Genomic DNA, 16,641 nt, shown 5'->3' with positions numbered 1-16,641 from the left:
ATGAAATATTGACTCAGACAACCATTTATTAATCAGTACTATTAAGGTCCCAAACCAAAGAAATAGAAACAATACAAGAACACAAAAGCAGGAGCAATTTAAGATAGAACTGTTACAGCAAGATAGTATCAAAGAACACTTACAAATCATACAAAGAAAATAAATGAAGATACAGATATAGAAAATGAATGGCAAAACATTAAACAAATAGTAAAACAAGCAGCATGTGAAGCCATAGGAACAAAACTGCGAAGAAAAAGGAAAGGACTAAGAACCTGGAACCTAGAAATAGAATCTTTAATAAGAAAGAAAAAATAAATCTACCTTAAATGGTTAAACGACAGAACCACAGGAAATGAAATAGAATATAAATGAATCAGAGCAATAACAAGAAGAGAAAACAGGAAAATCAGAAGACAAGACTGGGAAAATTTTTTTATCAAAATTAGAGCATGACATAAATGGACCTCAACTAAAGAGCTATAAAATCATTAAAAAATGACTCAAAAGACACAAAGGATAATCTACAATTAGAAGGCCTCCGCCACAAAAGAAGGACCAATCACTACACCCAGCTTCTAAACAATAATAATCAAATTGAAATAAAATAAGTAATAAAGTCAAGAAACAAATGAAGAACCAATACAGTGCTAAATGATCTAAAGAAAATATTTGAAAAATTAAAAAATAGAAAAGCTACAGGAGAAGATTGAATAAATTCAGAACTACACAAATATAGCTCTAAACATTTCAATTACGATTAATTAAATTTCTAAACAGAATATGGGAAGAAGGAAACATCCTACAAGAATGGAAGACAGCAACAGTCATAAACATATTCAACATATTCAATTCAAACATATTCATTTCCGATTGCGGAAACTACAGAGAAATATTCTTATTAAAAGCATGCTATAAAATATATTAAAATATATTATATTATATAATTAATGTAAATTAACACCATGGGCCGCTCCAATAAATTAACAAATTATTGGAGAAGAACCTTTAGGAAAGGAAGATGATCCTGCAAAGATCCCACATTTACACTCAAATTATAGAAAAAAAGAATAGAATCTAACCTGACCAACATATATGGCCTTTCTAGATTATGAGAAAACATATGATTAAATCACAGAACAATCTTGATCAATATACTGCATGAATTGAAAACTCCACCTCAAACCACAAAAGCAAAGCAAATATAATGGAAGAAAGCTATACTAAAATTAAAATTAATAATGAAACAACCGAAGAAATTAAAACCAATAGAGGTCTCATTGAAGGAAATGGATTATCACCAATACTCTTCAATATATATATATATATATATATATATGGAAAAAATTTCAAGAGAATGGAGGAAAAACAAAATCATAGGAATTAAAATAGGAAATAAAGAATTAATCAGCCTTTTGTATGCTGATGATCAAGTTATTTTTGCTGAAAATGAAGACCAATTACAGACAAATCTACACGTATTGAACAAAACAATAGAACAGTATGACATGAAACTCTCAATAAATAAAGCGAAATCAATAGCGTTTCGAGGTAAAGAAATTAAAAGATGCAAACTAGTCATCCACAACAAAGTAATAGAACAAGTGAACAAATTTTCTAGGAAATTACATAAGCCTCAATCGAGAAATCGAGAAGATTGCACGTAAAAAGCCAAAATTCTTAACAGTCGTTGGAAATTTGAACAAACACTTCAATAAACGGATGTTTATTGAACAACCCAAATAGAACTATATAAAATAATAGCCAAACCAATTCTGAAATATGGCAGTGAAACATGGACGTGGGGAGAACGAAATAAAAGACAAGTGGAAGCTGTAGAAATGAAGTTCTTAAGACCGCTCGCAGGCTATGAAAGAATAGACAAGATAAGAAATGAAGAAATAAGAAAACAATTATCCATAATTAACATAACAGAAGACATCACAAACTATAGAAAGAACTGGAAAAACCACGTAGAAAGAATGAATGAGGACAGATGGCCAAATATTGCCTGGAAATATAAACCAAAGGGACGCTGATCAAGAGGAGGACCCAGGAGGAGATGGGCAGAAGACTTTTTAAATCCTTGAAAATGTTACAGGCAAACAATTGCCTACGGGAAGCCAAGAAGAAGATTTAATAACCATCAGATATGGTGGATGAAAATGACATCACTTATGTGGAAAGATCATTACGGCTTAAGTTTCATGCATCGTATAATTTACGCTTAACTGCTACACAGTTGAAGTTTTATAATGTAGATCACGCCTTGTTTAAGACACTGTAATTTCAAATTTATGCAGCTCCTGTGTATTTGTATGTAGAGGGGGGGAGGGGATCTTTTTAGTAAACAGTCTTCTGAATTCTACTGTGCTTCTAACAGAAATTTTCGGTTTTTAAATAATTCTTAACAGTGAAATTTGTTTTATAATTCTGTTAACAAAACAGTGTTTTTTATAAACTTTTAAAATCAGCTATATATATATATATATATATTTTTTTTTTTTTAACTGGCCTTTTCTTTCTTAATTCCTGTATAGGGAATTAAACGAAACAAAGATAATTATTGACACTTTACTAATAATACACCAAGCTTAACTATTATATGAAACAATAATTCAACTCGCCTTCAGATTTTTTCCACGTTATAGTTGGGAGAGGAAGACCATCCGCTTTACAATCCAAAGTGAGAGACTGTCCAAGAATGACGGAGGCGTTTTTTGGCTCGACTATCCATCGTGGTGGCACTACATCGACCAAAAAAAAATTAACAAATTAATTACAGCAAAATATAGACTAATCAACAGACGACGTAAGATTAATCAAATACCGATCTTCTAATGCATTCTCTCTCTTCCACCCTGTATATTCTAAAATAAGTATCACTTACAGCGTATACAAAGCATATTCATAAACCTTGTCTTTTGGCATACCATACAACATTATGTAAGAAATATAATCGTTTTCTCAAATTAATAAAGTTATCGGATAGTTATCCGGAAGCACAGAAATACATGAGCGATGCTCTTTCACTTTGTCTTTGCTTTAAAATGATTCATTTCAAAGCATTGTTCCATTTTTGCCGATTATAACGCTCTAGCTCAATGAACTTTCTAAATCTGTAGTAAAAGAGTTTACTATAGTTTCTAAGTTTAGAATCTGTAGCAAACTCTCACCTAATTTCATTTTTGTTTAAATTGGATCCAATAAGCGAAGTATATGTAAGGGGGGGGGGGCTGACAAGTTGTGATAATCACCATGAAGGAATTGGAGGTAGACCCGTGTAACCTGTTATTCCACATATTCCCCACGAAGTGTTATGCACTTGTTACAACGCTTCTGCATCATTTGCAATCCTCTGAGAAAAACGTCTTTCCCTTGTTGCACAAACCAGTTTTTTACCCCCAGCCCTTCGTATATTTATGAAGGAACCCATCCACGAGAGATTGGTCAACTAGAGTACACTAGTACTGTGGATGAGCAAGAAGGAACTTGTTCACATTTATCTTGAAGAGCTGTAGATTGTATTCTTAGGAACTACATAAGATAACAGACTGTTTCAAGAATAGCAGTGGAAGGGATGAATTTGGAGATTCGCTGCGCACTTTTGAATTGGATTGACAGAGTGGAGGTATTATTGATGATAATTTCTGATGAGTAGCGGCCGTGGAAGTATTCCTAGAATATGCAAACAGCTGAGTGTCTGTGTGAATATTAATGAGTGAGGATCATCAATTAGTCTCACTGCCCTTTCTCTACAGTGTCCAGCATTTTTAGGGAGCGCTTAGGGGAATCATTCCAGATAGGGAATAATATTCAATGGTCGGATCGATTTGTGATTTGTATAATGTTAATTGTTTGGAGTTAAAGTAATTCCTTGAGTGAAAAATAAAACCCTATTTTTTTTAGGCAATATTTGTAATACGTTTGTGTCAAGAGAGGTTTGAGGTTAGTGTTATCTGAAGAAGATAAATCTCATCATGCATGGGGATTTGGTGTTGCGAAAAGTAAGGCTGGAGGAGAAAGTTTGTGTGTGTGTGTGTGTAAAATAAGACGATTTTTTTTTGCTTTCATTGATATTGACAAGATTATTCAAACCCACTGATGAATGGTTTTTGGATAGCTGTATTTAAATTGGCAGTAATTAAGAGTGCAGATATTGTGGTGATTTGTGCATTACTGGGTTTGTCAAATGAAATGAAGGAATGTAATGTGATGCTGTCGCTAGAAAAACCATGTATTTTGTTGGTAGTCTGCTGGAGTAAGTCACTTATATATATATATATATATATATATATATATATACAAGGTATAAGGTGAGTGAGAAAACACAGCATTGAAGGACCCCTGCATTGGTTGTGTGCTTAGAAGATAAGGGATCATCGACCATCAACCGGAGTGAGCGTCCAGTTAGAAAGCTTGGAAGTCTAGCTACATAAATCGGGAGGGAGACCAAATCATAGGAGTTTACTTAACAGGCCTTTTTTCCAGACTCGGTCAAAAGCCTTAGAGATAATAAGGGCAACCACTTGGGACTCGGTAAACTTTTCCATTGTATTTATCCGTATATGGGAAACATAAGTGAGTAGATCACGTATTCACCGTAATGACGTAAACCATACTGGCAGTCCTTGAAGACAATCAACGTACAGAAATGTAAGGTTGCTTACTTATTAGAAGTGTTTTACTGTAAAATACAAGAGCCTCCGTAGCTCAGTCGGAGGTTTTATAAACGAAGCCCTTTGGTCGGAAAGACCTGGGTTCGATTCTCGTCTATGAGAATCGAACCCAGGAACTTTTATCTGGTCTCTTTCGACTAAAGGTGAGTTTGCTGGTCTCATACAGAGTAGGGTTTTGTTTTACCCTGAAACTCGGGTTTTTCATCCCTCAGAACAGGCAAACCGGCCCGTGAACACACACACACACACACACGGATTTACAGTCATAAATACATAATTAATCCCTCGTTAGGAGGGCTCAACCCGTCCTAAGGGACGGATGAGGAATGGGGGGGGGGACTCCCAAACGAATAAATAAACTATAAAATAAGAGACAAGTAATCTTGGCATGGTATGAAGTGACGTTCCAGGATTGGGAAAAGGAAGATGACACAGAAGAATCTTGAAATAGTGAAAATCATATTTGCAAACAGGAACACTTAACGGATGTTTCATTTTTAATATGACTTCGATCAGTGGACTATTGTGTGCATTTGTTTTCTTTCTCTGAATTTCTGGGAGATGAAGAAACTAAAAGCTTCAGATGTAGAATAAAGGTGATAGTAGCCCTGGGGAATTTGATCCACCTAAATGGGATAAGAAAAAAATAGCAAGACTAAAACGTAAGTTCTTGAGAGACTGAGAAATAATTTATTTTAAAGATGGGAAGTGATGCGGGTGTGTAGTGATGCATATCCATGAGATAGCGAAGGTATCATCCTCGAAACGAAGCCTTTTAATAAATGAGTCATCCAACTTAATTATACATTACATTTTCGTTCCATACAAAAAGCTGGAATCGCAATTTTTCTAGAGAATTAGTTTTGTATTAAACAGAGGGAAGAATTCATTCACACGCTAATGCACTCAAAATTAATAAATTCTTAAAAGGACTGGCTTAAATGGGCGAAGCAAGAGTGCTTTTCATCTTCCCCGTTATCTGTAGAGGACAGTGTAGGGATAAGGTGTTATTGAGCTATTAAAGCTCTGATCATGGCAGGAAGGTAACAGCAATAGCCAAGCCTCAGTTAGAACTTCATTGGCTACAGCATTGCCATCCATTACCCTCCAAGAGTGTTAATCATCCTCAACCACTCTATTCTTATCCTTATAAGGACTGGCTTAAAGGGACGAAGCAAGAATGCTTTTCATCTTCCCCGTTATCTGTAAGGATAAGGTGAGCTATTAAAGCTCTGATCATGGCAGGAGGGTAACAGCAATAGCCGAGCCTCGGTTAGGACTTCATTGGCTACAGCACTGCCATCCATTACCCTCCAAGGGTATTAATCAACGCATCTCACGGTCGATTCCAGCATCCATCTCCAATAATTAATAAGAGACGCAAGACGTTGCTGACTATAACGGTGAAGCAAAATGCTTTTATAATCCCTTCTATCTGATAAGGTTGCTGTGTGAGGAAAAGTTTGAGCTAAGTGCTCTGCCTGAGTGGGTGCGATTTAAAGATCTTCATTTGGAAGTAGGATGGCCTTGGGGCTCCTATATTTTGAGAAATCTGTTTCATCATAATTGCTGCTTGTTGCACTAATTCATTTGGATGTGAAGAGGATGCTGAGAAGAACTTTACTGCTGAAGACTGCAGGAAAGTGTAGATGTAGGGGATGTTTGTATCTATAAGGAGTTGGACATTTCTGATATACCATGGTGCGTTTAAGATCATGCGGAGACATTTTTTTTTGCACTCTCTGTAGTTTGAGGATATTTGTACTTGAGGCGTGGCTCCAGGCTGGGGACGCATAAGTAATAATGGGTCGAATCATCAACTGATAAAGGAGCAGTTTTATTTTGGTATCCAGCTTGCTATTCCTATTGATAAGAGGGTAAAGCTGTGCAATGACTCTTGATGCTTTTGTACATGAGGCTTTTATATGTGAATTGTAGGTTAGTTTTCTGTCCAGAAGTACACCGAGATATTTGGCTTCTGCTTTCCAGGGAATCTTGGTATTAAATAGGAAGATGTCATCTTTGGGAGATATTGAGTTTTTAGTGAAGAGCATGGCGATACTCTTCTGAGAGTTTACTTGCAATCTCCATTCCGAGAACCAGTGCTCTAATCTCTGCAGGTTTTCTTACAGTTTCTTGGTGACAAGGTGCGGTTTAATAGATTTGGTTAGTATAGCTGTGTAGGCTGCGTATAGGGCAATGATGGATGACATTGGATTGTGCGGAATGTCCGCCATGTAAATCGTGAAAAGTATCGGTGCCAGTAGGGACCCTTGAGGAATAATTAATAAGGCCTTATAAGGTCTGGCTTAAAGGGGCGAAGCAAGAATGCTTTTAATATCCCCGTTATCTGTAGAGGACAGTGTAGGGATAAGGTGTTATTGAGCAATTAAAGCTCTGATCATGGCAGGAGGGTAACAGCAAATAGCCGAGCCTCAGTTAGAACTTCATTAGTTACAGCATTACCATCCATTACCGTCCAAGGGTAATAATTAATAAAGTTCTCAATAATAATATTTCACTATTTTTATGTTAATTTATAAAAGGGTGTCGGAATGATTTTAAAAATCTTTTATAAATTTCTTATAGTATTATATTTTTTATTTAAATATGTACATAAGATGAAAGAAGCTTAAATTATATATATATATATAATATATATATATATATATATATATGTAGGTCATCCCTAATCCTAATTCTAACATTAAAAAAACAAACGAGATTGGGTTGTATTCCTTTAGTGGGGAATATAAATTCATGAAATATGAATACAGAAAAAGAAATTCTGATTTACAATATATCACACTGGCACACTTCAGTATAATAATTTGTATTACAGTAGGCAGTATTCTTACCATCAACCACCAAGATGGCGCTGTGGCTAGCAGTGCCTCCAGCATTGCTAACAACGCATGTGTAATTACCAGCATGTTGTGGCCCAACACCGGAAAATGCCAGGATTGCGAACATATCATGCATTTGTACCGTTAAACCTCCTTCCGGGGTAAGTTTCTGTCCGTTCTTTAACCAACGAATGTCAAAAGGTGGGTCACCCTGATTAATGGCACAGGTGATAACCACAGAAGTTTCCGCCCGAACTCGCGGAGAATCGAAAGGCATAATTTTAGGTGGAGCTATAAAAAATGAGAAATCGAAAGACTAGATTAGTATCATAATTATCTTTTCCTAGGGCATAATTTTAGAAAAACATTGTTCGTAATTATTTTTATGTATCATTTTTTTCTTTTTGTCATAAATTTCTAGTATGTAATGTTACTTTTCTCATTAAGGACATTTACAGGAAATTTTTATTGTCAAAAGACAAGCAAATGAAAGAATTTGTGACGTGCTGCCATCTGATGGGAATCTCGAGCATTATAATAATACTTTTTTTCTTTTTAATAAACTAGCTAATTATTTCAAATGTTTTTGATATTTCTCTTTATTATTACATAATTTAAATATACAAATATTAGACTGAGTAGTAATAATCGGTTTATCATGTTCTTAGAATATTAATAAGTGACGAAAATTTAAAGTCGAAATAATTTAATTAGATTTTTAATCAATAATTCGTTCTTCCATCTTTAGAAACCGAATCTAAATCTCCCCTCAAATGCTAAGGATGGAAATTCATTACTTCTCATCATGCACATTAGTAAATGTACACAATTTGCTATGTTATCGAAGTAATAACATAATTTATGAATATACATTTTTTTTTTTTTTACTGATTTTACTATTCTCGTCTGAAATAAAATTGATCCAATCATTTCATGTGAAATGCTTGAAATCTTCGCTGAATGATAAATAGATTGAAAGTATGTAAATTTTGTTATTAAAAAGTGTTTTATATTCTATTAGCTTTTTTTTTTCTTTTGGTCTTCTGTCTTCCGAAAATTAGTAATGAATTTAACACACTCTCCAACACCTGTGAAAGTTCTAGTAAAAATGAGTTTTACGTACTAAAATAAGTGTCTAATATAATATATGTATGTATATATAATATAATGTATGTATATATGCACACAGATATACATCGTTTCAGTGTATGGTTAACGAAATTGACGATTATTGACATAATCGCTAGAATCGATAATTTTACTTGCTTGGACGCAGGACATATATGGCGCAGAGGGTGAAGCTTGACGCTTTTTATATTCCTTGTTGTCTGTTTCGGGAGCAGTGATGGGCGAGATTTGGGAGCTATTTTAGCTCGTCCTGAGTGGGCAGGAGTGGTTACACGTCGTTGAGTGTTAGGATGGCTTTCGGTCTTTTATGTTTCCAGTGGTCATTACCGTCATAGTTTCCGGCTTGCTGAATTAGTTGGTTTGGATGCGTAGATGTCTTCATAAAGAATTTTTCTGCTAGGGAGAGTAATAGTGGAGAGATGTAGGGGATATTTATGTCCCGGTGGATCTGGGCATTCCTGATGAACTACGGGGCGTCCAGTATGATTCGCAGGCACTTATTCTGTAGTCTTTGTAGCTTGAGGATGTTTGTCTTGGAGGTATGGCTCCAGGCTGGGGAGGCGTATATAACTGTGGGACGGATCACTGTCTTGTACAGTAGAATTTTGTTTCTTGAGCTCAGTTTGCTGTGTCTGTTGATCAAGGGGTACAGCTGGGCGATAACTTTTGAAGCTTTGGTGCATGTGCTCTTGATGTGGCTGTTGAAGCATAATCGCTTATCGAGAAGTATTCCGAGGTATTTAGCTTCAGTTTTCCAGAGAATTTCCAGAGAGTTGAACAGGCTCCTTTGGAGGATGCTCGTCTTCTTGTGAAGAGTATCGTTTTGCTTTTCTGGGGGTTTAATTGTAGTCGCCAGTCTGTAAACCATTTTTCTAGATTCAGGATGGTGTCTTGTAGTTTTTTGGTTACGAGATGTGGTTGGCAGGATCTGGCTAGTATAGCCGTGCCATCTGTATAAAGGGCGATGGTGGATGTGAGAGGATTTTGAGGGATGTCTGCCATAGAGATGTTGAACAGGATCGGGGCTAGCAGTGATCCTTGAGGAACTCCAGCGAGGATTTTCCGTTGGGTTGAGACTGTTTCATTGATTTTGACTTGCATCCTCCTGTTTGAGAGGTATGCTTTAATCAGGTGTATCATGTTTAGTGGAAGGTTTGCGATGATAACTTTGTAGAGGAGGCCTTGGTGCCAGATCTTATCGAAGGCCTTTGAAATGTCTAGGAAGACGGCTCCAGTGTGCTGATTCCAATTAAATCCTGTGGTGATGTATGCTATCAGTCTATGGATCTGTTGGGTGGTGCTGTGATTTTGACGGAAGCCAAATTGTTCTTGTGGAATGATATTTAGTTGGTTAATGATCTTGGAGTCTGATGAGGATGAGTTTCTCTGCTATTTTTTCTATATGTTGGATAGCAGACTTTATATTTATGTTTATATATATTTGCGTCATACGGACAATTTTTTGTACTTCACAGATATTAGTTTTTCATTGCTGTTTCATTTTATTTTTTAATATTGAATTATTTATAAGGTTAAACAACTTGCAAAGTTGAAATTTTCTTTATAATTTATATAACAACTTATCCATATTGCAGGTATTCATTTGAAAAATGTAAAATGTTAAATGAAAAATAACAAATGACAAAATCGCTAAATATCTAACTGTAAATATCTTCAATAAGCCTATGTAGAACTCTAATAATAAAAAAGCACAACAGTTTTTAAGAAGCGTGATTTTTTTGACAATTACTGTATTTTCTAAAGCTTATAAGAATTTTGTGGTTTCCGCTAATGTTACAAGCGCGTCTCTAAAAGGAGTATTATCCCCTAAAGAAAAAATACGCAACCTGAAAACTTATAAAATTTTTGGTATGCATGGATTTAATTGAATTAGAAATTTATTAATATCGCTTTTTTAAAGCATAGTAACTCAAATTGCTGCAATTATAAATTCTCACACAGTGTTAAGGTTAATGAGCATAACTATAGCGCAGAAATTGAACTTTGTAAGAAGAAATGCACTGCGCATGACTACATCGAGTGTTATTTGCGTCGAGGTGTCCTGCAAATGAATGTTTTCTCCTCAAAGTAATATACATTTTTTTTTTTATTCGTATGTTTATTATTTTTTACATGATCTCCCATATTTTGAATGAATGTATCACATGATTTTGTATCTTTAATTATCGTATTATCTTGTAATAAATAGTGGTAGATGTAGGATTTTTGTACAGATATTTTAACGCCTCTGAGGAGAACCAACAAGTTCGAAACCGTGCTATCGGTTGCGCAGAACTCTTAACAACAACCAAAGTCTAGTAAGAGAAAACTATACATTTGGTGATCGTATCTTTTTAGTAGTGTGCCACCAATGCAACGCGTGCTAGCGACGGTCGTAAACGCCCTGAACATAATCTCGTTAGCGCTTCCACGTCACCTTATTCGATGTTTCTGCGTTCAAATACAAGCTGGATATATTCATAGAAAAATCATTGGACCTTAACTGTAATATATTAAGCCATAATTATATAATGTGAACTTATCTATGAGGAAAGCAGGAAAGGTGATAAATAAATGGCGTGCTCAGCATTCGGAGATGTATTATACGTTATTACCACCAATAACGTATCAAAAAAAATCTCTTAGGAACATTATAAAGGTCGCTATCGTAAGCGTATCTTCAGAAGAATTTCGGTACATCATCAGCCGCTTTTTTTTTTTTTTTTTTTTTCTGTTAGAATTTAATACGTCCGTGCTGTTCAGTCGTATTCCTCTCTTTCCTCTGAGGCGCCGAATTGGGCAATAACACAGATAAGTGTGCATTCTCAAGCAGAGGGTTGTTAAATTTCACAGAACCGATGTGCGAGCTTTGGGTTATTCATCTCGCCAGTTGAGGTAACAACGTTTTGCTTTGAACTTTAAAAGTTTTCTGCGACACGTATCTTATGAAGCACGCGCGTCTCAGTGATGTCCCTTGCGAACGCTTCCACTTGGCTAGTTTCTGCATAAACATCGCTTTCTGCTATAAAAACCGAAGTGCGAAGCTTACATTACCGCATAAGTTACAGTTATCTGAAATCGTATTTTGCTTCTTAAATTAGTAGTGGGAGGTGGAGAGAGAGAGAGAGAGAGATACCAGATCAATTCTCAATGTATTTCTAGTTTCCGAGATCTCGGAGAGTAAGTGAGTAATGTTAAAATAGCGATAACATTGAAAGGAGATGAACGATAGATTACTTTGTACGTTTTATGAGGTTGTCAGTGCTCACTTTGTAGCATCTTATTTACAATTTTTATTCTGTAAGCATCGATTTAGTCTTTTGTATATTACGCCATGTTTATTTTTCTATCATGACTAAAATGAGCACTTCATTCGATTTTTATTTAATCAACTAAAATAATTTTACAATGCATTTCGTTATCCTTCATCTAATAATTAAAACAACCTTTTATATAAAATAAATTTTATCGTATAATTGCATTTTTTTATTCTTTCTTGTTTATCAAATTCAAAAGATACTATTAATGAAGTTATGGCGTCGACCCATATAATGGCTCTACTTAATTTTGGTTAGGTGGCCATGTTATTTTATGACTATCAGTCAGGGGTTCGAGCCTTTGTCGCTCAGTTGGTTTCGACGAAGCCCTTTCGTTGGAAAGACCTGGGTTCGAGTCTCGTTTATGACGCGAAGAACTTTTATCGGAGCTTTTCCATCAAAGGTTAGTTAGCCAGTTACATATGGAAGTTGAGGGCACACCCTTTCCAGGAACTCTGGTTTTTCGTCCCTCAAAACAGGCAAAAGCGCCCTGTAAGAATACGCACGCATATCTACAGACAGGTAATCCAGGACAAAAAAAAAAAAAAAGGGGGCAACACACCTTGTTCTATAATTATTCCCTAGTAATGTAGCATTACTACCTCACCTAAAAACTATGTGCAGTTATATGAGACACAATTTAAATCTTATAATTTCTTTTCTTTATTACTGTTCTGGATATGGATAGGTCCAGTGTACCAGTCATGTGATGATATGTTCTTATTCGTTTTATTTATTCCAAATGTTGTTACTGATAGAAAAAATATATATTTGCAATTCATTTACTTAAATTAAGTTTTTCTCCATATATATTTCAATTCTTATTTGATTAAAAAAAAAAGAAAAGGTTTTGGAATAATTTTCTTAACCTGTCCCTACGTAATCTCATTTTTTGTGAAATATCTGTTCATGAAGAACTATGCATAGAATCCCCCCCCCCAGATAATTTGTATGTAAAGTTATTTATGTTAAACAAATTAATTTAGATCGTAAAATAATTTTATAAAACAAATTCTTGTTGATTTTTATTATTAATTAAAATTACCTTTCACAATTCTTTCACAGCTGGCTACATTGATAGAAAAGTTCCATTGTGTGTCATTATTATTTCGTGGAGTGTCACAATAGCCAGGAAATAATGTATTATGAAAAAGAAGGTAATTTCGCTTTCTTCACATCATTAGCAAAATGATGTGAAGAAAGCGTTAGTTCATTGCGACAAAGAATGACAAAAAACCACCGCGAACTTTCTTTATAAATCATATTTGCTTATTAGAGAGGAACCTAAGCATCACTTACTAGTTACATTAACGACGACCGTTTGGGTGTGGCTTTGACCTTCTGTATTACGCGCGGTACATTTGTATAGCCCTTGATCGTAGTCTCTTTGAACTTCTAGGATAATTAAGGTTCCATTGGGATAGGTTCGTTGTCTTCTGTTTTCTGGAAGCTGAAGTCCACCTGCATTGATTAGCAAAATTAAAAACAACATAAAAAAGCACTCTTCGCATTCAAAAACTAATTTACGTAATGCACTTCGGTGAAATACTTTGAAAGTGATCTCTAGTTGCAGACAGGTGGATGATAGAAAATTAGCAAAAAAAAAATGAGTTGGTGCAGATACTTGAATAAAACAATTTATTATGAAAACCAGATTGCTTCTGAATCGTAAAACAATAATTACTTGATCAAGAATTACTTTTTCATTAAATATATTCAAATTCCATTTAAATTATAGAAGTCAGATTAAACTTTTAAAACAGCAAATTAAATTTCTGAAAGCAAACTAATCCTGAATCACGTTATATTTTTCATGTTAAAAATTTTGTAATGAGTTTATTTATAAATGCTTTTGTTGAAGTTTAGGTTTATTTATACAGGGTGTCCCAAAATTCACGCAAGGAGTAATTTTGATAGAAAACACAGGTTTTTAATTAAAAATTGTAATTTCTTATTGATTCATGAAGTATACAGTACAGGGTTATGAATGGAATAGCATATCGGGTAAATGGCCTCCACGGCTTTGCTGGCACATACGCACTCTTTTGTCGAAATTTTCCATGACCGTTTTGCATAAATGTGGCTGAATTTCGTTGATACAGCGCTCAATTTCCTCCTTCAAGGCGTGGATGGTCGTGGGCTTGTTGGCATAAACCTTAGACTTCAAAAAACCCCGAAGAAAAAAGTCCAATGGCGTTAAGTCACATGATCTGGGCGGCCAATTCTGATCACCAAAACGGGAAATTACACGACCAGGAAATGACTCATGCAGTAATTGAATTGTTTCTCGGGCTGTATGGCATGTGGCACCGTCTTGTTGAAACCACATGTCGTCCACATCCATATCTTGCAATTTAGGCAACTGATGGGAAAACCAAGAACGTGATTGGTATGATTAAAAGGGGGGATATAGACTCGGATCATATTTTAGTGATTGCAAACATCAAGTAGAAATTAAAAAGAAAATATAAACCCCATCATCAGAAACAAAGAGATACAGCAATAATAAGTGAAGCATAAATAGGACGAAGGTGCAAAACAGTGTTAGAAGAGAAACTTAAAAGTGTGGAGAAAGAAAAAAACTCGAATTTAAGAGTGAAAAGAGTAATGAAGGCGATAGAAGATGCAGTTAAAGAAACAGTACCAGAAGAGAAGATCATGAAGAAATGGATTAGACAAGAAACACTGAAGTTAGTACAGGAGAAAAGAATGCGAAGATAATAAGGGATATATCAGAACAAATAGAGGAGCAATATAGAAGAAAGTATAATGAGGTGAAAAAATCAGTCAAAATGGATAAGATGAAATGGTTAGAAGCCCAATGCAGCAATACAGAACAGTACTATGGAGAACATAAAACTAGGGAGGTGTACAAAATTATTAGAACCATTAATAGAAGGTGGCAACCAAAACAGACCACAGTTAAAGATGAAAAAGGAAAAGTATTGATGAATAAAGAAAACATTGTACAGCGATGGACAAGATACTGTAGTGAGTTATATGAAGAAAAACTAGATTTGGATAGCGTTGGGAAACTGCCTGAAGAATTGAAGCAGATATCACCACCAGGTAATGGGTATGATATGGACATTTTAAGAAGCAATAGGATGGCTAAACACAACTAGTCCTGGTAACGATAACATCACCAGAGAAATTATTAAATATGGTGGCGAAAGTATGGTTACAAAAATGAACGAACTATGTATGGTATGGGAATAAGGGAAAATGCCAGGGGAGTGGGTGAAATCGATATTAGTGACAGTATATAATATGGCTGGTAAGGCAATAACTGTTATTGCCTTACCAGACGCATTTTCGAAGAAGAATGGACCGATGATGCCTCCAGCCCCAAATCCGCACCAAACAGTGACACGTTGTGGATGCATTTGTTTCTCAACAATCACTCGTGGATTTTCTGAACCCCAAATGCGACAATTGTGTCGATTAACGAAGCCATCAAGATGAAAATGAGCCTCATCGCTGAAGATGATTTTGTTCGAAAAATAAGCATCCACTTGTTGTTGTTCCATAATCCATTCAACGAACTCTCTTCGCTGTGTGTGGTCAGTAGGCTTCAGTTCTTGAGTCATTTGAACTTTGTATAAAGAAGCAAATCTTTCGTGAGAATACGCTGTAGAGAGCTTCTCGAAATGCCCAATTCAAGACCACGGTGCCGAATTGATGTTCCTGGACTCTCAGCAACACTCTCACGAACGGCTTCGATGTTTTCTGTTGAACGACGGCCAGAGTGTATAAGATCACTAATTGATCCAGTTTCCTTGAATTTTTTAATTAATCTTTTCACAGTTGATGAAGTTAAATGACTATTCCGACCATATTTTGTACGAAAATTGCTAACTGTAGCTGCCAAATCTTCATTGTTTTTAAAATATTGCTCAACAATGAAAATGCGTTGTTCTTTCGTGTAGCGCTCCATTTTTAATAACCCTGAATTGTCAGCTGTCTTTTTTTTCTCGTTGGCAACACTTGACCGCACGAATGTCGCTAAATTTAAATTTTGCGTGAATTTTGGGACACCCTGTATATGGCTTAATATTATTAACATACTGTTATATTTATATATTACTGCTATATATATATATATGTATGGCTTAATATTATTAACATACTACTATATTTATACATGATTTAAAATTATTCTTAACATAAGATATATATATATATATATTTCAAAGATAAAATATTTCTGTGTAAAATATACTACAGCTTACTAGTAAAATCTCCAATACATTAGTAAATAAACATATTTCGAAAGCAATGATTCCAATTTACTTACACGTGTGAAAATAAGCCTCCTTATAAGGACTGGCTTAAAGGGGCGAAGCAAGAATGCTTTTCATCTTCCCCGTTATCTGTAGAGGACAGTGTGGGATAAGTTGTTATTGAGCAATTAAAGCTCTGATCATGGCAGGAGGGTAACAGCAATAGCCGAGCCTCAGTTAGAATTTTGGGACACCCTGTATATGGCTTAATATTATTAACATACTGTTATATTTATATATTACTGCTATATATATATATATGTATGGCTTAATATTATTAACATACTACTATATTTATACATGATTTAAAATTATTCTTAACATAAGATATATATATATATATATATTTCAAAGATAAAATATTTCTGTGTAAAATATACTACAGCTT

General features: G+C 35.0%; 1 protein-coding gene across 1 annotated transcript in view; it reads right to left on the bottom strand.

Annotated features, from left to right (window-relative positions):
• LOC150094742 (cell adhesion molecule Dscam1-like) overlaps positions 1-16,641 on the bottom strand; it is a 170,827-nt gene that overhangs the window by 54,428 nt on the left and 99,758 nt on the right. Inside the window, exons 8-10 of the mRNA XM_090411346.1 lie at positions 13,270-13,431; positions 7,538-7,816; positions 2,628-2,747 (exon numbers count right to left, since the gene is read on the bottom strand). Of these exons, the coding sequence (XP_090267472.1) occupies positions 2,628-2,747; positions 7,538-7,816; positions 13,270-13,431 (561 nt within the window). The remainder of the gene's footprint in view (positions 1-2,627; positions 2,748-7,537; positions 7,817-13,269; positions 13,432-16,641) is intronic.

The sequence above is a fragment of the Typopeltis vanoorti genome, chromosome 21, assembly GCF_054136105.1.
Source record: "Typopeltis vanoorti isolate ZY-2024b chromosome 21, IOZ_Tvanoo_1.0, whole genome shotgun sequence".
Lineage (NCBI taxonomy): Eukaryota > Metazoa > Arthropoda > Arachnida > Uropygi > Thelyphonidae > Typopeltis > Typopeltis vanoorti.
This window is presented reverse-complemented; position numbering and strand designations above follow the sequence as displayed.